Genomic DNA, 26,100 nt, shown 5'->3' with positions numbered 1-26,100 from the left:
TGTGATGTAAACAAATATAATTTCAGTGTTGCATATTAAGACAGTTACGTATATCAAAATGTAACTTTTCTTACGAATTTTTATTTAAAAAATTTTTTATTTATGTGTTTATTAAGTTTATTTCAATGAGTGGATATTAATTCAAATATAAAGAACAGACCTAAAGATGCCTTTACATGGGGGTAACAATTGTCGAGCGTCAGAACAGAGAGAAACCTGAGAGAAGCCGGTCTTTTTCCTGTTATCATCGAAATCGCCCGTACACTACCGCCAGTACATCCATTTTCAGTTTGGGAACTACGTTACTAGATACATTTTCTGACACTATCGATAAAATCGTATCGTCGAAAGTAGATGTGATTCGTCTCCGTACTAAATCCTCAGGAACTAGTAAATTTGCTCACTTTTGTAATTTTCACCTTGATTAAGAGCCACTTTCACCATCGTCGGTTTATTTTACCACCTAGTAACTGTAATGAAATAGAAAGAGATAGAAACCAAAGACATAGAGAATGGACTGCGTGATCTAAGTAGTGTATCAAATGTGGTCGATAATGAGATAGAGAACCGTGGGAGACGGTCAGAGTCTCTCTGCTCAGGGTGTATATTAAGTCGATCGTGAGTTGAATGTATATTTAAATAATCTTTTAAATATTGCATTTTTCTGATTTTGCTCAGCGAATTTGTTAACATCATCAATAGTTGCCCCCAAACGTCAATCAATTGGTCGATCTACATCACGAGCACGGAAGATAAATTCCGTGTATTCAGAAGCACTCAAATAAATAAATAGAATTAAAAAGAGAGTTTGAAATATTTGTTGATGAATAAAAATTACACACTGTAAATGAAATTTAATCATAATAAATTAAATTTTATCGTAACGAGTTTATTTGAATTTTTTTTATTTTGAAATCGCAGCAACGCGCGACGGGTAAGTAGTATATTATATAAAGTTCAATAGATTCATCTAAACCAGTGAAAAAAGTTGTAATAGCGATTTTGAAAAATATATGTTTCGTGACGTGGTTCAATATGCCTATTGCCTTATAGTTTAAACTGGACGCAGCAAGCGTCAAGCAGTGGAGCAGCAACCAATCAGCGAGGCGATATTTACAGTGGCGTAAAAAACACCACCTTGCTAGTTGGTTGCTGCTCTGCTGCTTGACGCTTGCTGCTTCCAGTCTGAACTAGGCATAAGTTATACAGCCTAAAGCCTAAGGCTAGGTCTACAACCTTGCTTTAAGAGGCCGTAAGTCCTAAAGCCGTAGAAAATTAATCAACCACAGTCGATTATTTTTCTCATATGTAACTGTGATTTGTCAATTTCTTAAGGCTTTACGGTTTAGGGCTTCTTAAAGCGAGGTTGTGGACCCAGCCTAAAGATTGTAAAAAAAGCAATTAAAGATACGACTTTTGGCAAATACATGAAAAGTATTGTAGATTTATATTTGCATATAACTTTTGCGCGCGTGTGTATGTATGTTTGCAAAAAATAATTTATTTTATTAAAAAATAATTATATAAAGAACTGCTTGAACATTCTGTTTTTAAATATTTCTAGCAGAAGTGTAGACAACATCTTTTACAAGAAATAAGCCTCATTTTATAAAATTATTATTATAGTCACCTACAATCTTAATTCTTATACATACTTTATATTAGTATTACAAGCCTTTCTTTTTTTAATAACTGTTATATTTTAAATGCCATTGTTAATAAATATAAAGCTCATAACGAATCTTCTGAAGTGAAGCATGAGAAATTTTTTTAGGCGCTAAGCAACGTTTTAAATAATACAAAAGATTGGGATGAAAAGTGAAAGGAGCGAAACATCAGCGAAAAGTCAGAAAAAAATTAAAGAATAAAAATACTTAACTATTAAATGTTAAATAATTAAATAATTAATGTTGAATAATTTTAATGTTAATTCACGTTGAATAATTTTAAAATATTCTTTTAAATGTGTATCTCCTTATATAATATAAATTACGTTACATTCCTAATGGCCCCTATCAGGATTCCTTATCAGGAGCTGACATTAAAGATAATCTGGGGCCTTAATCACATCCTGATTAAATTTCTGCTCGTGTAGGGACTACAGCGCAAGCCTCGAATCGATCTTCCACCCCCATCTCATCCTCCCCAGGCGTCCGCGAAGAACCCCCGGCCGACGACTCTGTTGTCGACCCAACAACAGTTCAAAACCTTCCGAGACCTATTGCAAACATGGCGTTGGATTTCGCAGCGACGTATAAAGTCTTGGTTTTAGGCGACTCGAACGTTGGCAAGACCTGCATCGTGCATCGCTACTGCGACGAACGGTACTACGACACTTATATCTCGACGATAGGTGAGAAGACATCATTATAAAAATATTCATCGGATTTCCCGTTCTCACCTGCGATGACCGCCTCCGCAGTCGCATTGTTTCAGCGACTTGTTGTTGGGTGTTCATTGTGACGTATCTTGGTGCCAGTTACGACTAGCTTACGACAGCTCATCTTCCTTGGTAACGATAACAATAAAGTCACGCGCTTTAATTTTGCTCCGGATACGACGGACCGACGCATCAGTCCCATACATCGTTGATACGAGTAGTCGTTAATTAACTCTTGGCTATTATCGATGAGGTCACGTCTTTGTCTTCAATACAGATCTCACCTGCTATTAGAAAAGAACAACCGCTCCAATTCATTTCATTGTTCTAATTTTATGCATTTAATGTGCAGCGTTTTCATTTTTTTCATTTGTCGCGAAATAGTGAGAAGCAGAATCAATTTTCCCCTTTGACATTTTAATTTGAACTTTCTATTATTTACATTCTTAGCGAAAATAAATATATAGTATAATTAATTAATTACTTCATTCACTAAATTTAATTAACTTATCAATTGGTAAATGTGATTTATTTATGTATTCCGTAAAAAATATATATAAGTTAGATCATCGATCAGCTGATTATCTTACGTGTATTGGCCCCGCACTTTTCGAATTTTGTAATTTTCTTAATTACGCTGTGTTATGTTGCCGATTTGTGCTGCAAACCGCAGCTCAATAACATGAAGCGTTAAAAAAAATTTGCTAACCTTACCAACATTTAGGAATAAAAAACTTCAAACTCCTGTAACTTGCGAACTATATGAGATAATCGAATTCTGCAAGTTGTGCTGAATTGTGCTACTCAAAATCTACGAAGCATGTGCATAAAAAGTTGAGATTAGCTTAAGGTAAAAGTTTTTAAAATAGAGTAGGGGTAAATAAAAAATTTTGCATTTTTAGATTTTTGTTAGTTATGCCAGATTGTGCTACAATCGTATAACAACTTTTCTTATAATGGCAAAATTTCAGACCAACAGATTTCGCGGTATCGTCAAAGTTATGAATCAATCGTCAAAAATTTTTAGGAATAAAAAACTTCAAACTCGTGTAACTTGCGAACGATATGAGATAATCGAACTCTGTGAGTTGTACTGAATTGATTTTGAGTAGTACAATTCAACTTTTTATGCATATACTTCGTAGATTTTGAATCTACGAAGCACAATTCGGCACAACTCGCAGAATTCGATTATCTCACACCGTTTGCAAGTTACACGAGTTTGAAGTTTCATGGTTAGAAACTTTTTTTGAGAGAGGGGAAATATCTCATGTTATTGATTTGTGGCACAAATCGGCTCAAATACAATACAGCACAATTTAAAAAATTACAAAATTCGAAAAGTGTGAGGCCAACTTCACAAACGTGATTATCTTGCATTCGCTCCAACTTCAATGTCGCTATGTATAACTATCTAATTTTAAATTTACTGTCAGACCGAATTATTCTCAGCAATTGTCTTGATATAAATTGTCATAATTATAAAAATGTTCGAAAGATATGCTGCAAAGAATACTCTCGTTTGGATGAAATAATATGATATTTTATAATTAGCTTCGTATTTATTCTCACAATCAGTTACAAAAAGTAATTCTATTCTTGTATACATAAAGTTTTAATCATTCTGTTCGCATGCGAAGGAATTCTGATGTATAAACTGTTACGATGGCCATTTAATTAGAGATAGCGTCTAATGGCTCCGAGCTACAAACATAATTAAAGTATATCATGAATCCTTGATTTTATTTGAATTTTAATATTTGTTCAATGTGAGAGTATCCCGAAAATATTTACACATGATGACAGATATAAATGGCGAATATGTCTGCAGGTATTGATTTTAAACAGAAGATCATTAACTTAGACGGAACGCCGATTAAATTACAAATCTGGTGAGTATTAATTATTTTTACCCGCGAGTTCTTAAATTAATCATCAAATAATGTTTAAATTCAAATAAAGAAATCAAAGAATTCCCTCTCAGAAAATTTTAGTCTTTATTTTTAGTTCTCTCAGGTTTCATAAAGTCATAATCTGCATGTAAAGTGACAAGTCGTATATAAATAAAATAAAGTAGTAGAAAGTATATTTGTAAATGTATTTTTTTTTTGTAAAGGGATACTGCCGGCCAAGAAAGATTTCGAACTTTAACAACGGCGTACTATCGTGGTGCCATGGGTATCCTTTTGATGTACGATGTCACTAGTTTGGAGAGTTTCAACCATTTGTCGTATTGGCTACGAAATATTCAAGAAGTAAGATTAAAGATAGAATAAATTCTAATGATAGAACGTTACGCAAACGAAAATAAACTCGCGCTGCATATTTTTTAAATGGCCGCGATTAAATGACCTTAAGAAGTCCAGAAAAAGAGTTTAAAGTACTAAAAGACTGTTCGAATAAAATCACGACCTGAAAACTTGAAATCAGAAAAATTTGCAAAGAAAATGGATAGATTATGTTAAAAGATTATCAACTATTATTATAGCCAATTAATATGTTAAATCTTTCAATAAATTATAACCAATTAACATATTAAATCCTTCAATTAATTGAGATTTAGAAAAGAAATTAATTTCACGAGGGAATGAATAAATAGAAATTTCGTAATGTCATGAATGAGTTCAAAGTTATCTGCATGCAACATAATTGTACAAAATCGTGAATTATAAGTAATTTTTTCATTTACATCACAGAATGCGTCACCGGACGTAGTAAAAGTTTTGGCTGCGAATAAATGCGACGCAACAGCGCATCGCGCCGTAGACGCCGAGAGAGGTCAAAAGATTGCCGAAAATTTTGATATGCCCTTCTTCGAGGTATCGTGCAAGGAGAACATCAACATCGAAGAGGCTTTTCTTACTCTAGCTAGAAGAATACGAGAACAACGAGGACGTCGGGTAAGTCTTGTTCGCGTTAATGGCTCGTTCTTTTGTATGTTCAGAGAAAAACAGTGTTAGCAGCTAGTGAGTTGGCACATAGTGATAGAAATCATAGTAAGATCAAGATGACATTAAGTAGAAGTCATTTTAGGAAAACCTTTTAATAATAATTTTTAACTTTATAAAATATTTTTAATAAGTTATTTCATATTTTTAATATTTTATTTAATAACTTTGAATTAAAAAAAAATCTAATCATTACCATGTCAAGAATTAACCAAAGTCAAAAGTATATTGAATGATATCATTATAATTTTTTTAAGAATAATTTTTACTTGATGTTATTTTGCTTGATGATTTTATTATAATTTTATGTTCTACACACACTTAGGATATAGTATTATAGATGCACAGAAAAAAATCTTAATGGCATTAGTCAACAGCTAATTGAAAGAAATCCAAATAAAACGTTTATTCAATAATATTATTAATAAAGTAATATTTAAACAAATAGTATTTTGTTAAAACAAGAATGGCGTTTGTTTCATTAATATTATCATTGAAAATTAACAAGATTATTTTTAATTAGAATGTTGGCTAATGCTCTCAATATATATTTTTTTTAATTAAAATCCCTTTTGTAATAGAAGGAATTTCAATGAGACGTTTTTCTCTGCTCTTATCTGTTGACTGCAAACTTAACGGACCTGAGCTATCTCATTAACTATTACTGTTGCAGGCAAGCCTGTTCGAGGCTTCCGAGAGAGAAGGCGCGGACAGTATAATAAAGGCGCAATCACCGTCTCAACAAGGTGATGCTTGGAGATGCAGCTGTTAGTTCGGTGGATGATCATCTGAGGTCTATCCGGCCGGTTGGAAGTTTCGACGGCTAGCCAAGAATTAAATTCATAAAGGATTTCGTCTGTTCATCGTGTACGAGGGATCAAAGATCGCTCGTTTCTGTATCTGTACATACGCAACGCGGTCATGAGTCGGTCGTCGAACGGAAATCGACCTGGACGACGCAAGAAGTGTTCGTATATCCTGCGAGGGTGGCCTGGGCAAGTATTTACGATACCACCACACCATCTGCAATAATCGCAACGGATATTATAGGTATTATGTATGCACCCTATTACGTGCGAGAGCTCGAATGACGACGTCGTAGCTTATTAAGTAATGCAGGGATGGTAACGCGAAACAAATATAATCTACCGCGATCCTGCATCGTCGTCTCACCTTGGTCATGTCACAGTCATGTTAAACACCGTAGGAAACATTTGTTGCCAGTGCGAGGCAAGCTCTCGTTCAGAATAATCCGAAAACACACGTACGCGCACATTACATTCTGTTAAGCCCAAGCTACATTCGAGACTATTACAAAGTTTGTCTATGATAAGCGATTACACGTCGTAGATGTCTATTTATAGTGATACGAGTCACATTCGTGCGAATGTAGAGACTCGACAAAACTTTTGCTATAAGATAGGTAATCGAATGCCTGAAAGCATCATCGAGAGACGTGACAATTGATCTGATTAATCGTAAGCCAGTTTCACGAACACAAAAAGGACGATTTTGAAGTATTAAAAAATTTAGTTAAATACAGATCTGAAAAAAATTTTACGTTGGCTATCAAATTAATTACTAAGACTCTTAAGTATGACAAGTAATGCTACAAAAAGTTTTGACAATCTAGCAACTAATTCGAATATTCTATATAATTATTTTGGTGATCCAACAAAATTATTTTTGTACATGTATCTAGCCAAATTTTTAGATACTACAGCAAAATTGTCCTTTCTATGCATCGGTTAACTCTTCCAAGTAAACCGATGCTTTTTGTTCCGCGCGGGTTTAACATAAATCCACACGGACAAAACGGTTTTGTGTATGTAAAAATTTAGCTGGATACAGATCTGAAAATAGTTTTATTGGATTAATAAAATATAATTATATAAGACACACACACACACACACTCAAGCTAGTCGTTGTAAAAACTTTTTGCAGCATTACTGATCATGTTTGTTTCCTGTATAATTATTTTGATGATTCAAAACAAAATTACATTCAGATTTGTATTTATCTAAATTTAACTACTTTATAAAAAAATCGTTTTTTCCGTGAATAAATATTTAATAATTCAGCTGGGAGAGAAAAGACTATACCTAAGAGTTATGAAACAGAGATTAGACAAGATTTCTCGTACGACTCGAATTCGAAAGGCTCGCGAGACGTGTATTTGTCTACAAACAATTTTCGGAAAATCTCGCCAATGTTAAACTTTCGCGGATCAGACGCATTCATTGGGTATCGTAAGCAGTTTAAGAAGGTTCAATTAGATTCGCTTGGTAAGGCCTAATTAAAAGGAAACATCTTGATGCTATTAAGGCGACACACTTTCACAGTAATCGACGTATTACTATTTTAGTATATCTATGCGAGGAAGACATCATCAAGCGCATTGTGATTACCGTCTAAAAACGATATTATTATATAAGATTTGCGATTACTACCGATGTCTCTCAACAAGGACCAGAGTTCTTCCCTCAAGGAAGAGCTTGCGCGATTACGTCGGGATCATTTGATGCACAGATGCCAAAATTTGCGAAAATATCTCTTTGATGTTGGGTATTCGAGCATATTACACAAATTACGAAAAATAGAGTTTGTTTTTAATATCAAGATATGAATGATTTTTTAATAAACGTTATTTCTTCAAAATTAAAGGAATTTATAGAATTAAACGTAGACAAAAAAAATATGTGTCAAACCAATTTTAAAGTTATAAAATTATTTCACGCTGGAAATAGTAAACTTAAATGAGAGAAACGACTGTTAAAGAAATATTCAAGGAAACATCTCGAGTATTTTAAAAAAATTTGTTTAACCAAATACATATATCAAAGAGGTCGAGATTTATCGCATTATTGCACGCGAAGCTTCCTTTAAAAGAGATAATACTATGGACTGTTTTCACATTGGTGTCAAATAAAACTTTCCTTTTGCCTTGAGAAAATGGTATATCGTAAAACTAGCGAAAGCTACTTATCCGAGAAAGGACTGCTGATATGTGTTCATGTGTTCATAATAAAAAATAATGTTCTCAGTCTGAAGTAAAGTTTCGAAACGAGGCCGAATCGATACTGGCGAGCACTTGACATCTGTATATCAAACCTTTCATATCGGTGCACATACACGTGATAATCCACGCTTAATTAATGCGCTTTGATAATCGTGATGAAACATTTTCGGTGATTCGCATTATATTCGACGAACGACGATTTACGATAAGGCAATACATTCTATTACAGAATGTCTGGCACCAACCTTATTTTGCATAAAAATAGAGCACTTAATTAGTCGTACGAAAAAAGAGGGACAGTAGCGTCCTTGCATTTTTCGCCATATTTACGGTCGGAAGAAAATAAAAGGGCTACAAGAGATTATGTTAGCTGCCATGTAACCACTGCAATACGTGCACATTTTTATGTGTAACGTAAATCTCTTTCGACTAATCTTAAATAATACGGATTAATCTTTAATTTTTAAATTATGAGAAAGTTTTCGTAAATACATATAAAATCAAGTTTCTTGGATTTTACTTAAACACTTTTCGTTTGTAACGTTTATTTGCAGAGCAAATTTATTTATTTCGTCATAATAAGTGGGATTGGAAAATAAATCGGAGGATAAGAATTTGCATAAAATATAACTATTGAGAATATGCACGGTATACTAAAATTTGGAAATATTTTTAAAAAGTTGACGTTTTCGGAATACTCCAAATATCCATAGCAATGTTTTGGAATCCAATAACTATTATTAGATTGGAAAAGTTATTGTTAAAAACACATTTTGATATTTGAGTAATTCCAAAAATGCCAATTTAAAAAAAAAGTGTTTCCAAACTTTTCATTTGGAATATATAGAAACGAATGATTGTTTCAACGATTAAAAAAAACATTCATTATAAAGATTCGTTCTTTAAAGTTTGATTAAACCTCCAATCCTATTCACGAGTTATTTTCACAGTACAAAAAATATTTTTTGGAAAATTATTTTATAATAATTAATTATATTGTTTGGAAAATTACTCGTACCTATTATATCGAAAATCACATCACAATCAACAAAACATCAAATCGTTTGTTGGCCTTTCGATAAAATCACCTTCATCGTTCGTACTTCTCGTTTGCGCTGGCAGAAACGTAAAAGCCTTTATTGTGCCTATCAGTGATTATATAAGAAAGAAAATAAAGACGAAAAGAAAATAGATAAGAAATACGTTGCACGAGATATCGTAACAGATCGCTTTATGATCGATCAGAAGAAAACTATGGGATGGTAACGCGATGATGTCTGATTAAAGCTATACAATTAAAATCTTACTTTATTAATCTCTCTGAGGATATTGCATCTTCTGGGATTATGCGAAAGAAAATTGATAGATACTTGCGATATATTATTGTTTTCTTATTCATAAGTATTATATCTTAAAAATCGAGTCTCTCATCTTCTGGCGAATTGCGAACGATTTTCATCGCTGCGATTTCTGATTTATATACACAACAATCACAATTCTGCTTTAGGTTGCATTCATACGTGCACTTCGTACTGCATCACGAATGGCAATTTTGTAAGTTTTGCAATCTTCAGGCGATGTACGATATCGAGGGCGCCCGGGAATTTTTAAGGAAACTTAGTTCGCGTTTTTTCACATATGCGATTCCAGGCTACATCGCGACACAACCAAGTTGCAAAGAGCGCATGCACTCTTCAGACGAGAAGCACACTATATCCGTCACGATCGATCGACATGTAGTGATGATACTTACGAAATGAGATCACTTCGCGAATCGCGCACGTAACGGAATGGCGATCGCTATGGTATTATTTGTTTTTTTTAGTCGCAATCCTAAACGTAATAATTTTACGGCATAGGCTTTGTACTATTTGTGCAAGACGATATTATATATATAAATATACTTATACGTATTATATATATATATATATATATACAAACACACGATAACGACGGTATATATTTGTTGCTTTTATATATTTATAAATCGCGGCGTATATTTGTATAAAGAACATCATAAAGAAATTCGATGATTTCGCCTGCTAAGCAACCTACATGTGCCCTTTAATTAACAACCAGGATTTCCCAAACTTAAAATGCGAACATGGGTTAAACTTTTTCCATGTATATTTTTTCAAGATCTAGTGGCATACTAAACAACGAAATTAATGTATTTTCTCCCGTTTAAACAAGATTTCAATTGTTTTTAAATGGCTAAAGTCGAAGTTATCCCAAAATTAATGTAGCAAAAAAGTTTAATGGTTTTCTTCTAATCATAAAAATTTGAATGAAACAAATGTCTATGTTCGAGGACCATTGTATATATCTCAAAAGTTTGGGAAACTTTGGATTAACGGAGATTAGATGCGATTAGAGAAACCATGTGCTCTATTTTCGTCAACACTTCTTTAAATGCGCGTGTGATTTGTCAAGACTATCGTTTATTTTTATTCCGCGGATTGTTTGTAACGAGGACAGCATCTGTAGAACTTTACGTTAGTGATTATAGCCTCTCTTGAATAAATAAATTTTTCTAATTGAGAAAAGATGGCGCGAAGAGGCAAGAGATGCAATGGAATTTTTTGCGTAAATTTTTTATAAATACGGCAACGTGAAATGTAGATTTCATTTGAAGGGATGCTTGTTTCTCGCGAGAAAATGTGGAGAAAATAATTTAAAAAGAGAGAACAAGTAAAAAAGAAAATTTGTAAGAATAGCGTCGCCCATACATAGACGGTAGAATCGCTTGTACGAATTTCTTTTGAGGGACGCTGGATCGTTGCCTTCAGCGAAATACTCGTCCGAAGCTGGTCTTTGGTTGAAAAGAAGGGCTCTCTCTTCGAAGAGAATTATTTTACTTGACTTGGTTGAGCCTGTCACTTATATACGCGCGCGTGCAGCGCCGTAACTAGCATTTCTTTCACATATCGCGAATCCAACTGCGTTTTATCAACCCGCATCACACACAAACTTATCCTTGAGATTTCACTAAAAATATGCATGACGGAATATTGGAATCATGTTCGCGTCGGAATCCTTTCACCTTGTATTCGCACAGATCTATGTATTCCTAGATCTATAGATCTCTGATTTTGTAAAATGTCTATGAATTTATAGAATTTAGTTCTACAATTTTGTTTGAATTGTAGAAAAGATTACACAAAACAAATCAAATATCTTTAATTTTATTTTGTATTCTAGTTACGGCTTTGCGAATTCATAGCTCTCGATCTTCAACGACTTTTAAGATTTTCAACGATACGATGAAAGTTTTACGATAGATATCAGCTGTGTTTTTATAATGAATCTTGTTAAGATATATAATAAAAATGAGATAAATTAGCTGATCGGGCGAACAGTTTCGGCTGGCAATTTTCTTCAATTGCCGGATCAAGCTGATGTTCTTCGCTAACATTTGTTTAAAACATCCCGTATTAATGCTTAAAATTAATTAAAAGTTTGAATCTGATTCGCGCGACATAATTACCTTTCTCATATTTGTAAAGTACATATTTTGTAAAGTAAGAAGATTTTGCCCGATCATCGAGGAGATAAATGCGGGGATGTTAAACGTATAACGATAGCTTTTACAACGTTTCATTTGTTATTTATTACCACACTCTGAAAAATGGTCATCGTGTTATTACATAGTTTAATTATATTCTCACGATCGATTATCTAAATGTATAAGTGTATAAGAGAAGTTTTTAAGTTTGTAGAGAAACAACTTGTTTAACTCGATGTCTGAATTAATAATAAATAAAGATACACACTTTTTACCTATGACACACATTGCGGTTTCTTTTTATTGGAACAATAAATTTACCGTAAAAAATAATTCAACACACTGGGAAAAACATATAGTTATGGTAGCTATAAAGGTGATTATACAAATTTTACATTTAAAATTAATGTACATAATTAATAAACTACTTTATACTACTTTATAGCTGTAATATCTATAAAATAGTAATATTTTACAGTTATTGCAACCATAAGCAATAAACACAGATTAATTAAAAATTTGGTTTTTCTTTCCTTTGATCTTGTTAATATTTCACATTCAGAAAAATATAGTAATATTTTATACTTGTTGCAAGTATAAAACAGTTTATTCATCTATGTATACATTAATTCTACATATAAAACTTGTGTAGTCACTTTTACAATTGTCATCACTATGTCTTTTTTCTAAGTGCAAGATATTAACAAAAAGGAAAGAAAGAAAACATAATTGTTTATGAATTTGTTTACGATTTAAAAGCACAAAAGAAACAAACGGGACAAAAGAAACAAGCGGATTATTCATACTTGACAAAAGTAAGGAGGAAAGTGAGGCTTCCTTGTAACGCAACGGTTCTTTAAGTGCGTGACCCGGAGTAGTTAAACGAATCGCTCTAACTTACGACATACACACATATCCGGAGGATACCTCCGGCATTCGTCGCGCGTCGTCAATACGTGATAGTCTTTGGCGATAAACGATTATCGGAGTGAATCAGCGCATTGAAAATGGAGAACGACACGGCACCATTTTCCAGCTGAGCGCCCGCGCTGAATTGCATGCACCAGGAAGCGACGGAGAAGTTCAGAGTCTCCGTTGACAGGTAGGTAGGTACACGCGCACATTGCCCAGCGTCTTCTCTCCACCTGGAATGGAAAACGTGCTCGAGCTCGTCAACGCGAGTTAATAGACGGGAGATTTAACGGATTGTCACGTTCGTAAATTGCGCGATTCTGTCCGCGATACGCGGAACGTAAGCCGACAGTCGCGTGTCACGTCAATCGCCGTTCAAGATTACAATTGTGTCGTACGTGACAATGAAAATTAAAGAGCATTTCAATAAGAAGAAGTCAGATATTTTATCAAAGAATCCCTTTTTTCCATATATATATTGTAGATACTCCAGCCTTTTAATTTACTATACTATAATTTTCACTAATTCATTTCATTTTACTTTAGCCCGATTTTACTTTTATAGTTGTACAATTTTTTCTTGCATCGCGTTTACTCATCGTCTATCGTAACTAGTTTTCTCTTACTTTCAATGTATTTCATGTACTTACATCGTTGCGTTTGTAATATCAAATTATACTCCATTTGAGTTATTTTTAATAATTTCTATTGCCACTGTTCCTATGCCGTTAATTAACTAATGTAATAGAATCAAACAATTTAACTGAAAAAAATGTATTAAATTGGACTCAAATTTAGTTTATTATTTATTGTTAGCGCATGTGTCAATATGGACATTGTTATTTTAATAAATAACCATAAAAATGGATTGATTTACATTTTGACGTATATGGAAATTACAAGTAACAAAACATTATTTAATATAAAGGATTGAATTACCATTGTTTCTTTAATAACTAACAATGTAGAAGGTTTGTACTTTGTCTTAGAATTTTTAACAAATACTTTAATTATCTATCCATATATATGTAAGGAAAAAAAATATTTTTCTTAAGTATAAATATGTATTGTTTTCGGTCAATTTTACTGATTAGACATTTAAAAATGTTCTATTCCTTTAGAAAGTATATCTCTCGAATATGTGAATTTGTGAATCTATTTTAATTGTGCTAAAATAATGCGAAATAGCGGTATGTGCGCAGACTACAATCGCTGCACGATGCATCCTGATGCACGTGCGCGTCATGACTCACATTACATCAAGCGACGCGCGTTCATTCAAACAAGCGCGTCGCGTCGAGAGATGAATCACGGAATCATGAGGCACATGAGCGGAGGCGCATCTCGTACGAGCGCCCAGAATCGGAAGAACTCGGCCATTTCGCCATGTTCCTCTGTATTCAAATGTGTCGGAATCATAGTTGCAAGGCGATTAGTAATCAAATGTTTTTCCCTTATTCCACGAAAATATTTTCTTGAATTTCTGCAACAGGTCTCGATTCGACGCCGAGTTATTATTAGATTTCAAGATTAAAAAGTAAACGTCTTCGAATTAAAAAAAATTGAGCTATCGTAAGCACTGCAATACGCGTCGCTTGTCCCGCCTTTCGATTGAGTATGGCGGTGGATGGCAAGATGGCATGTCCGGTGTTGACGGCCTCTGGAGCAGGTGGCATGCGCACCGCATCGCCCGAAGATCGGAGCTGTCGAGCCGTGGACTCCGGAGCGTAAGATGGCCGCGGTGACAGATACGAGGAGCTGTCAACTCCGCTCGGGATCCTAAAGCCTAAAATTCTGTGTCACGCAGCTGGCCATTTTCGCTCCGCACGTAGCGTAAATCGGCCGCGTTGCGTTGCACCACGTCGCATCGGACCGCATTGCAATGCGCGTGTACGCGAGTTTGCTCGGGACCGTCAATCAAACAGAAACGCATCCAGGCAATCCGAAAACGCACGTCACTTCGTAACCCGTACGTATAACGCGCCTTAAAACGCTTTGCATCCGCGCGTGCGACCCGATTTATTTTTTCTATCGCAAACTCTCGGCCGCGCGTCAGTCGATCGTACCGTAGGCGTGTCGGCAAGGAGATAATCAAACCAGTTCGAGCCGATCGAACTCCGCCGCCTCGTCGCATTGTAAGAGTGCTTTTTCGCAGGAATAACTCTCGTCAACGTTGAGACTGTTCTCAGTCATGGAGGCGATTGTAGAATACAATTATGTGGCGCAAGAGGATGATGAGTTGACACTAAAAAAGGGTGACATCATCACTGGGATCAAGATGATGCTTGGAGGATGGTGGGAGGGTACTCTAAGGGACAAACGTGGCATGTTTCCTGATAACTTTGTTAAGGTATTACACATCGTCCCTTGTGATTTATCATTTATATATATTCATAAAATCCTAGTAAACACTAACTAATTTAATGTAACATCAATGTTATAATTTTTTATTCAACAATGTAAGTTATAATTGTTACACACACAGTGTATGGTATATTACAATTATATTGTTGAGTGGGAAATTATATTATTGATGTAATATTACTGTTAATATTTACTAGATTCTGGAAATGTCTAACATGCAGGTACTGGATCCCTCGGCCACTAGTGGAAGTAACGGCAGCGAGACTATAAGCAGCACAAAATCTGATGAGAGTATAATCTTGAGAAATGGATCTGGTAGACGTTTCTGTAAAGTTCTCTTCAGTTACGATCCTTGTAACGAGGATGAGCTAACTTTAGTGCCACAAGACTCCATAGAATTTTTGGGAGAAGTAGAGGAAGGATGGTGGAGAGGTCGCCTCAGAGGTAGAGTCGGCGTGTTTCCCTCAAACTTTGTTTCTCCCCCTGCTCCTGAAGAGCAAGAGAGGCATAAAGAACGAGATAAAAAGGAAATGTGCAGGGTACTCTTTCCTTATGAAGCTGCTAATGAGGACGAACTCACTCTGGTCGAGGGAGATACAATTATCATTTTATCTAAGGACGCGCCAGACAAGGTTTATAATCCATCTATAGATTATAATACTAGACGTACATTCACAAGTGCATTATATATTCCATAGAATCAAAATAGAGGTCTGATTAGTATTAATAAATTCAAACAACACAATGTTCAAAATTGGGATATAAGATATCTTTAAGATGTCTTACATATCTATTTTAACTTTGTGTTGTCTGGAAATTAACAAACTATATAATGACTGTAAAATAAATACATAATCAGTATATATTGCATATGTATAATAATTTATACAGGGTTGGTGGAAAGGAGAACTGAACGGACAAATAGGTTTGTTCCCTGATAATTTTGTTGAGGTGATTGGTACAAAGAATGAATCCCAGGAACAAGAATCCCAGTGGCATGAAACGACATCGCTGAGTGCAAAATCAAGTATTAGACATTCCCATCAAGTGAAAAAGGTCGAAAAGGCGCACATCAGAAAAAGTTTGGACACTAGGAATGTACATTCAAGTAATATATCAGGTGAGATTTCGTATTGAAATGATATTCCTATTTTGCATGAATATAACTTGAGATGTAATTCCGTATTTTGCCAGATCATTTCCCCACTATAGACACCGCTAAAAAGGGCCTATCTACATTGTCATCTACCTTAACGTCATCATCATCGTTGACAGCTACCGGAAGCGGAAACGGCGATAAGAAGGCGGCTGGTAGCCATTCGATTATATCGAGTCTGAAGCGGCTTGTGAGCGACGTAGGGAATAATAACGGTGTCAGCAGCACAACGAGTACCGCTTTAGAGTGTCGCGAGGAATTGGACGGCGTGGAACGAGGGGAGGGTACTCCGCTTGCGCATTTAACAGCTTCTCGCGCTAAAGCGCCTCGGCGACGTCCGCCTTCGTCACAGCATCTACGTCATTATGCTGCTGGAGCCAGTATAAGCGCATCTTCGACGCTACCAAACGTTTCCAGTACCATTATGGTATAATGATAATGATTTTAAAAAAATAATCATTGTTTATTAATTATTTATTATTTATTGAATTCTAAATAAAAATCTGATTAATTTTAATATCTTCTATAACTTGTAGGAAGATAATATGTCTAATGGACGCACCGATTCCACGTTGGAACAAATACCCGACGAAGAAACGGATGGGCTTGCTGCAAAAGTGAGAAGAAAAGCACCATGGGTAATGTACCACTTTTAGAGATAAAATAAGAAGCATAAATAGAAAATTTAAATATAAAGAAAAAAAATATATAAAAATATATTATAAAAGTTTACATAGAAATATTATTAAGCACCAAGATTCGATTTGAGTGATTTGACTAATTATACTTTCTCTTATTTGTTATTCATTTATCAGTTCACAGTTCCACTCCTTAAAATAAAAGAATGTAAGATATCGTGCTTATTAATCTTATCATAATAAATGTCATTGTCTCTTGCAGGTCGAAGAATTAAAGATGAATCAGATGGAGAGGAGAAAAACTGCCACGGTAGAGAGAATTGATAAGGTGGAAGTTAAGAAGGAACGAAATTTCCCGCGGTAAATTTTGACTTGTTAATGATTTTCTAAATCCATCATGTGTTTCGCAAATATAATGTATATTGTCTTATTGTTTATTAGATTAATGACACAAGGAAATGCTGTGGATTTCGTTAACAAATCGGACACCGATAACGAAGATAACAAACAGAAAGATAAAAGTCCGAGAGCCGAAACAAGCCCCCACGCCGATTACAGTCCTAGTGCATCTGGTCAGCCGGCCTACGTTCCATATGCCCTCTACTACAAATTATTGGAAAGGGTAATTATTCAAATAATTCATACATTATGTATTAAATTTTCATTTTAGTAACGTTGCATGCACGTGAACACGCGATATTAATTTAAATTGCTTCAACAAGGTCACCGTGTTAGAAGAGAAACAAGCGGTACTGCAGGCGACAATAGGACAGCTCTCCGAACAGCTTGTACCTCTTCTCGCGAACGCATCGATTAACAGTAAATAATACGGTGTTAAGAGAAGAAAATCAATAGTATATTCATCTGCCCGTACTGTATTGGTTTCTCATTACGTCAGTAATGAAGAAAGAAACTAATACTGCTGCTAGAATAACGTTTATTGCTATTACTGTTGTTATATACATACACATATATATTTATTCATTTAGTAGTATTCGTTTATTGTTTGCTCCGTCGATGCAGTATTCACATGATCCGGTTAAAAACGTAACATTCCATATGACATTCTACGCTTGAAAAGCATTTATCTTTCATTTGGTTTTTCCGATAATTAATTTAACAGATCTCATTCTAACTGCCGGAGTTTTATTATTCTTTCGATAATATTAACCGATTTATATGAATGCCTGGACATTCAAACGGCTTAAACTCCACAATTTTTATTTCAAATTTACGACACATATCAGAATTACGAGACGCAAATCTTCAATGTATATTTGCAATGTATATTACCTAGATTGTTACGACAAAACTTCCCCGTTGTCAGTAGCACGAAAAACCTTGCGACGCGACGTAAAGTTCCAAAAAAAGAAAGAAAGAAAGAAAAGAAAAACTAGCGCAAGTGTCCTTCCAGATGGGTGCCTGTGCTTTTCTTGTATCAATTTGTATTTTATTCATTGTTTTATGTTTTACTTATGTATATATTTTTAATAGAATTTAACGAAGGATTGTGCTAATTATCTTAAGGAGACTGCCTGGTTTAAAGTGCCAAAAAAATAACAATATTCTTTTTGCAAAAACGGTTATTGCTATTATATTGCGCGTATAAATTTTTTATTTATGTTGTGCGCAAATATTTTGTACTCACACTTCAAAAAATATTTATGAATTTTTATATTAAAAAATAATATGATTTAATTAGGAAACTACATGAGGAACAGACATATCTATAGGTATCTGATTTTATCAAATTGTTGACACTTCAGAGCCGAAACAAAGCATTTTAAACAAAAAGTCAATGCATATACTAAATCTATTAAAATTAAGAAAAACGCGAATTGATAAAATTGTACTATTTAAAAAAAAATTTATTTTGTTCAATTAAATTATTGAAAAAATATTTTTCAAAAATTTATTATTTTGTTGTATATATATATAAATTAGAGGTTTAGTATAGAAAAAAATAGACATAATTTATACGTCAAAAGCTTAAGTTATTGCCTTCTCTACGTTGTTAGCAAAACTTAAAAGTCTCGTTTCGAAAAAAATGCATATTAGAATATATCTGTTTTTTTTTTGTATTTACAGTATGTTTTTTCAATTGACGATTCTTGGATCATATAAAAAGCTCATTCTATTCATAGAAATCATCAAACTGATCTGACTTGTCCATTCAATCGTCAAAATCTTACCTTAGAACTGAATGCTCAAAAAATCTTTCAAATTGCATTCAAAAATTCAGAAAATACTCTTGAATAATTGTTATTTAAAAATGAATTAAACAAATTAATTTTTTGACTCTCCAAACCAGGTAGTCTTTTTAATTTTATTATCGCAAGCGATAATAAAATTAAGTATAACACGACAAGGATAAAAAAGTACTTAAATTTGTAGTTCGATAGAGCGTAAGAATTATGTGATTCTTTTTTATTCAACGAACGCAGCTGCCTCGCTATAACTATGTGTGATGATTTGCTGTAGGTTTTTTCAGTAATCTGAGTGCCAATGTAAAGCATTTTGTTTATTGCATTTCCCAGATGCCTCATTCAACGATAGTGATAAGAGATCCTCGTTGATTTTTCACGAGTAATATCACCAAACTACGGACAAATATGACTCGTACAAGTCTAATTCGACGTGTTCGTCGAGCCATTTATTTTCACCCGCTTGTCAAAGCATATTCCGCTGATCGTTCCAAAGTGGAATATCTTTGAAACGGTGCTAATATAACGCGATATGTGATATATCGTAGCGGCACGTGGTTATACTATACATATAGAAATGAGGCACAGCGAGAGAGAACATTTATGAGACATTTATGAACATTTATTCTGTTCTGTCTTAAATATGAAAGTATCATGACAGGACTATATAACTAAGAATGTAGGCCGCTTTAAATGACAAATTAGCAGCTTTATTCGATGCAATCGCAAATCGTGTTGAATATAAAAACAAAAGTTTTTATTTTTTTATGAAAATGGAATTTTAAGTAAATATGGTAAACGAGAAGATTATAGATATATGAGAGGAAATAGATATACACGAGGTGGTATTTAGTTTTTTATATGTCAGTATTTCATAAAATATATTTAATATTTTAACGAACAATAGTGGATTGAAAGCTATTTCCTCGAATCAGATTGACATAAAAGAGACTTTATTTTTATGCAGATACGCATACATTAAATAATATGTATATATATACATATATATATACATATATATACATATACATATATTTTTTTTATTCTCTCTCGTCTCCATTAATTTTTAGCAACCATAGTTTCATACTGCGAAATTTGGCAGATTTAGAAAGCAGTACAATTATTATTATGTTTACTTGATTGATGCTCGAATGTGTATATGTTGGTCGAATTATTAATATACTGCACAATATTTAAGGTTTGTGCATAAAAACGGAATATATTTTGGGCGGCTCAATCACTTAATAATAGGAAAATATTTTTGCAGTAACGTGAATCCACACACACACACACACAGATATGATGAACGCTAAAGTCACGGTTACTCTTTTCTTAATTAGTTGTTAAGAAAAAATAACCTGACCTTAGCGTTTACCGTATCTGAATAAACGGTATTGCAAAAACTCCCTAATGTCTCGCAAATTGTTTTAACTGTGTACCTTCATAAGTCTAACAAATTTTACAAGGAAAAAATTTATATTTACGTTACATTTATATGGAATGTCTTTTTTTAAATTAATTCCACTGATAACGGTATATATTATATAATCGTTATTAATTTCCTGCATAGAGAAAAAGTTCGATGCAGTAAAAAGAAAGATTTTTAATATAAATTTTTATTTCACGTGTAATCCGTCCCCCAACATTAGAAAGATATCGGTATACAATTCATAAGTTGGCTTTATCATCTATATCTATTATATTATTTGAATATAATGCATTTGTGTAATTAAACAAATGTATGTATTAAATAATTGTTTATACATAATTTTTTCCTCCTTTTCTGAGAAAAGGTATTACTTTGATACAAATCGATATTATTCATTATAAAGCGTACTTTTATCGACATACATATGCTATTTCGAAAATTTATCGCAAGGCATCGCAAGAATAGCTCCACGAAGTTAATTGGATATTAGATGATATGAAATGTAATAGCTTTTATCGAAAGAGGTACCTCTTTATATTTGTAGAGTATCATAGATAATTTTGAAAAGAGTTTCTTTTTATAATTTCGTACATTGTGTTAATTTGTATAATATATATGTAACACGTTCATTTTAATACAAACTCAAAGGCAACTGTCTTAATCAATGTCTAACACCGACCATGCTTACAAAAGAAAGTTCAAAATAAACGAGACCATGTTCAGATTCGTCGCTGTAATCACGTCTTTTTATACTTTTATATTTCGCTACAGATCAGGTCATTTGAACGCGACAATTTTTACGTGCATATATGTTCACTCATATCGAACTTCGGTTTACGAATACGACACCATTATGCACCATCTTGCAAGTGTAATGCGTGACAATAATAGTTTTTAAGCAAGTTCGGAAGAATCTTTGCTATCTTTTTTCTATAATTACGATTTTTAATAAAATCACTTTATGATCAAGATAAGCGGAAGCTCAATTAAAACATTTTATTGCATTTTATGTCTCTCTCTCTCTCTCTCTCTCTCTCTCTCTCTCTCTCGAAGACATTTTAGAACAGTTGTCAAGTATCAGTTAGTTATAGTTTCGCATTTCTACAGGTACATCGTCTTCCCTCTCGTACAGTAATCTCTTGCGATCCAATCATTATAAACACAATCATTCAACACTTCGATCTTAACGTAATCATTTTGAGAAAAAACAATGTAAATGCGTTAATTAGATTAGGCCTGTACTTACGAATAAGGCCTTTCCGTTCGCCAGTAAACTTCCAGAATTTGTTTGAAACAGGTGTTTCCAGAACCATTGAGAAAATGTTAATCTGTAAATAAAATAATATTGAACATTAATTGAACATTAATTCTGCGCATCGAGTGAAAACATGCGAGAAACGATTGTAACGAAATCTTTATTCTAAAGGTATCGCGTCCCGAATATTATATATCCGAATGCCACAGTGGATCGACAAATTGTAGTCGATCGTGTATTAATCACGATATAATTATCTCTCACACGCTTTCGATTTATCACTATGTACGGCGCTATGGTGAATAAGTGATGTTGCCCACGAGGTTGTAAGACTAATGTAATAGCAGACTATATTTCCGATTGTTGTTGTTCGACATCGAATCTTATCGAGATCATTTTTATATCACGCTATAACGAGCTGTTCTCGATAAATCCTGTCGAAAAGCGTCGGACGAATGCGGCAGCGCACAGCTGTCTGGCTGCATAGTTGCTAAGTGATATCCCTGTAGAAAGCATGCTCTAGAACGTAAGGAGTTAACGATCCAAGAGCGAAACGATTTTTAATGTTATTAACGTTAGGCCTATTATGTACATATATATATGTATAAGCGCATCGCGATCCGAGTGAGAGTTATATATATAAATATATTTTCCCCTCCTTTGTCAACGTGTCCAATCGTGCATACGTCGAATTAACAATCGTACCTGTAAATAAAGCCATTAGAGAGTAAATCACTCTCTACATACGCAATGCTGGAGTCCTGTAATCCTACATTAAATCTCTATACATATTTAATGTCTGCCTTCATTTTGACCATATCGCACTCATTGCTAAAGCCTATTTCCATAAATTTTAGATTTCAAAGTTTCAGTTTAACTTATTCTTCATTTTTTCTTTAGTTTTAATAATTATAAAAAGATGAAAAGCCAATTGAATCGAAATTAACGTTATTTATTCGGAGACACTGGTAGTGTCTCGGCGCTAAGCTACGCGCAGAGTCACTACCGTGGCTGACGACGCCTTACGCGACCGGCGAGTTGCAGCAGTACGAGATTATCGGATCTCAATAAGGGCTGAATATTGGTAACAGGCATAAGTGAAACCTAAGAAGACCTCATCAAAAAAGAAAAAATATTACAATACGAGTTAAATTAAAATTAATAAAATTTAATATTTAAAACTAAAATAGTAAAAAGTATAAACATTTTAACTGGCTCGTAGCCCTATAGTGATTACTTATATTTGATTTATTTCAATTGAGTCATTCTATCAAAAAATATTACGTTATTCTGGTTTCTCGAGTTTGTTTTTATTATATGTATAATTGCTTCTCTCATGAAATGCATTTGATTATACATTTAATCGTATCATGCATGATGACGTATCATGTGTGATTCCCATAACGCCGCTTCGAAGTTTCTCGAGACAACGGTGAGATTTCACAAATAAACGGCAGCAATGCGTGACACGGCATCACTTTCCAGAAGGGCGGCGAACTTTTAGCAAACGGATTTGTGAGAGCAACACAACCCTTCGAGTGTGACGGCTGTCCTTCGCCCCACGCTCGATAATCGAAGCAAGATAAGGGTTCACCTGTCAAAAATTATGTATATTTTTTTAGTTTTATAAAGAGAAATGTTTGGCATTCGAATTGAAAGATTTTATCTTGTTGCAATTAAGATACGTAAACTATGGTAGCAAATTACCGAATTCGTTCTTCCAAATTCTTTCATTCCTTTCGCTGCTGAGACCAACGAATCTGGAAAAATTCTGCGACATTAATTTGCCGAGGCCTTCCGTGCGCTCTTCGCTTATCACATGTGCGAGCGATGCGTTTCGTTTCTGGCAAAAACTTCGTGCCTCCGTGTAATTCAGTACTTCGGACGAGAATAAAAACATCCCCGCTTTAGGAATGCACTCCATCGTAGCATTCACTAAAAGTAATCTTTATTAACAATGTCAGAAGCTTACGTTTAAAAAAATTAATTCAGGCATCTTGTAAAGTAAATGTTCTAATGACTGAACTAATATGAAGGTATATATGACCTTTTATTATTATTTATTAGTAATTAATGGTATTATAAAAGGAATATATTCATATAAATATTACATGAATATCAAGTATCATCATGTTCATATAATATGAAACTTTGTTTGGAATTAATATTCGTATAAATATTACATAAATATCACATCAAATTTGTAATTTGCAATTATACGAGGATATATTTACCAAAACAAACAGAAACTTTGATTTTTTTCTAAAATATTGATAACTATTTGCTCAATTAATTTCGATATAGTGCGACATATGTGCTGATATACAAATTTACGCGAGTAATGCGAGTAATTGTAATTGGTAATTGTAATTACCGGGCGGAGATAAAACGGGATACATGCTGTAATATTTGCAATTTGTCTCGGGCATGAGGGTCGTCATATTCTGATCTTCGGGACATTGAAGAGCTTGACACGAGTTTTCTTGTCCACCTGCGCGTTGATAAAGAAATATCGTAAGAACATATGCTGAAGAAATTACACGAAACGTGTAGTGTGCTGGATTAATCATGATAATTGAATTGACTAATAATTACATCGCGTTTTATAACACGGTTGCACTTGTAATTCGCGTTACGTTTCGCTATAATTAGAAAGTCTGTCAAAATTATCATAATTACATGTTATAATTATGTTTAATTGCCTGCCATTCGCATACCGGTGCGGTTTCTCGCGGAAATAAAATTGAAGGCGAGAGCTTTCTTCGACGTGGCGAATTTCTTACACTCGTTCACGTGGGAAACCACTCTTCGTGATATGATCGGTTGACTCGAGTGCAAATTGGTTTTTATTAGATCGTATTGCGGCAATTCGTGGCGATTGATTAAGCAGCAACGATCACAGATAGCAAAATACGCTACATACATAAACATTAAGAACAACATCAATTGTAAGTTAAAGCTTGGCATTTCGTAAATATGTTGTCTTAAGATTTTACGAGAAGATCGATTATTTAAAAGCACTATGGACACACTGCGACTCATATAATGCACATTGCATTTTACAAATTTTGCATTTTCTTTCGAATAATAGAGATGCAAATGTTACGTACTTCCGACTTCGGAAATACACATCAATCAGACAAGATAATTGTATAATTGTAGAAACATTGAAGCCGTACACATGTAGTAAAAGACAGAAAAACGATATTGCCATGTAATCTCAATGTTTTCTATTTTCTAATTATTTACTTATTCATTTAATTAACATAAAAATGAAAATAGTTTTATGACATAAATCAAATGGAAGTAAAATGCTTAAAATAAGTCTTCGTGATTGATAGGGATAAATAATATATTTATAAGGCAATAAAGTATAATTCAAATGGAACGTAGAAGGTATAATTTAATTGAAACGTAGAAACCAGTGAAGTTAGAAGTTTGTAAAGTTGGCATCTCTAAATACGAATTCGCATTCGATCATCCATAATTTGTATATAAAAAATAATTTGTTGTTAACTTTCCAAAAAAATTATAAATAAATAAAAAATTCTAGCACTTTTTGTATGCATATTTTCTTTTAAATTATGTACGGGGAATTCTATTGTTCATCATGTGTACGCATTTGTCTATCTATAATTATCTTTTGTCCACCTTGCAAAATCAAAATATAAACAAATGAAAATATAAAAATATAAATTGATAACAATAACTCTCGAAAATGTCATAAATAGAAACAAAGGGCTAATGAGAGTATAATCGTGATAATTCTTGCGATGATTAAATTTATTACATATTACTATAATTCAGACGTTTCGGCCTTCATTCGAGCCATCCTCAATGTATCTGACCAAACAATACATGTTGACTTCTACGGCTAAACGAGAGTGACCACTCATTCAATCTACACCAATTCGTGACACAAGATTGGCTAAACTAGTGGCAACGATCGAAGATGTATTCCGTACAGCCATGAACAATTACTTAAAATTAAGAAAAATCCGCAGCTTGTCCATATTAAAAATTGAGAACGTGATATATCATGCAAACATTACAACGATTAACAATCGAATCAACATCGAATCGATTGTGTAGATGGAATGAGTGGTCACTCTCGTTTAGCCGTAGAAGTCAACATGTATTGTTTGGTCAGATACACTGAGGATGGCTCGAATGAAGGCCGAAACGTCTGAATTATAGTAATATGTAATAAATTTAATCATCGCAAGAATTACCGTAATTATACTCTCATTAGCCCTTTGTTTCTATTTATGAAAATATAAAAAATTCGT

The 26,100-nt window shown here is 33.8% G+C and overlaps 2 protein-coding genes across 2 annotated transcripts; one reads left to right on the top strand and one right to left on the bottom strand.

Annotated features, from left to right (window-relative positions):
• The first annotated feature begins 2,064 nt into the window (after positions 1 to 2,064).
• On the top strand, positions 2,065 to 18,567 carry LOC108762312 (uncharacterized). The gene is made up of 13 exons (XM_018509256.1): positions 2,065 to 2,353; positions 4,212 to 4,272; positions 4,497 to 4,635; positions 5,077 to 5,280; positions 6,002 to 6,095; positions 14,955 to 15,115; positions 15,351 to 15,761; positions 16,021 to 16,249; positions 16,324 to 16,712; positions 16,822 to 16,923; positions 17,186 to 17,283; positions 17,365 to 17,545; positions 17,646 to 18,567. Exons 1-13 carry the CDS (start codon positions 2,230 to 2,232, stop codon positions 17,748 to 17,750), a joined length of 2,298 nt encoding a protein of 765 aa, XP_018364758.1. The 5' UTR covers positions 2,065 to 2,229; the 3' UTR covers positions 17,751 to 18,567.
• A 4,555-nt stretch (positions 18,568 to 23,122) lies between these two features.
• LOC108762305 (C-type lectin domain family 4 member E) lies at positions 23,123 to 24,778 on the bottom strand. Its single transcript, XM_018509242.1, has 4 exons — positions 24,529 to 24,778; positions 24,186 to 24,302; positions 23,519 to 23,746; positions 23,123 to 23,405 (listed from the first exon to the last, which is right to left on the bottom strand). Exons 1-4 carry the CDS (start codon positions 24,776 to 24,778, stop codon positions 23,197 to 23,199), a joined length of 804 nt encoding a protein of 267 aa, XP_018364744.1. The 3' UTR covers positions 23,123 to 23,196.
• Positions 24,779 to 26,100: the final 1,322 nt, after the last annotated feature.

The sequence above is a fragment of the Trachymyrmex cornetzi genome, unplaced genomic scaffold, assembly GCF_001594075.2.
Source record: "Trachymyrmex cornetzi isolate Tcor2-1 unplaced genomic scaffold, Tcor1.1 scaffold293, whole genome shotgun sequence".
Lineage (NCBI taxonomy): Eukaryota > Metazoa > Arthropoda > Insecta > Hymenoptera > Formicidae > Trachymyrmex > Trachymyrmex cornetzi.
This window is presented reverse-complemented; position numbering and strand designations above follow the sequence as displayed.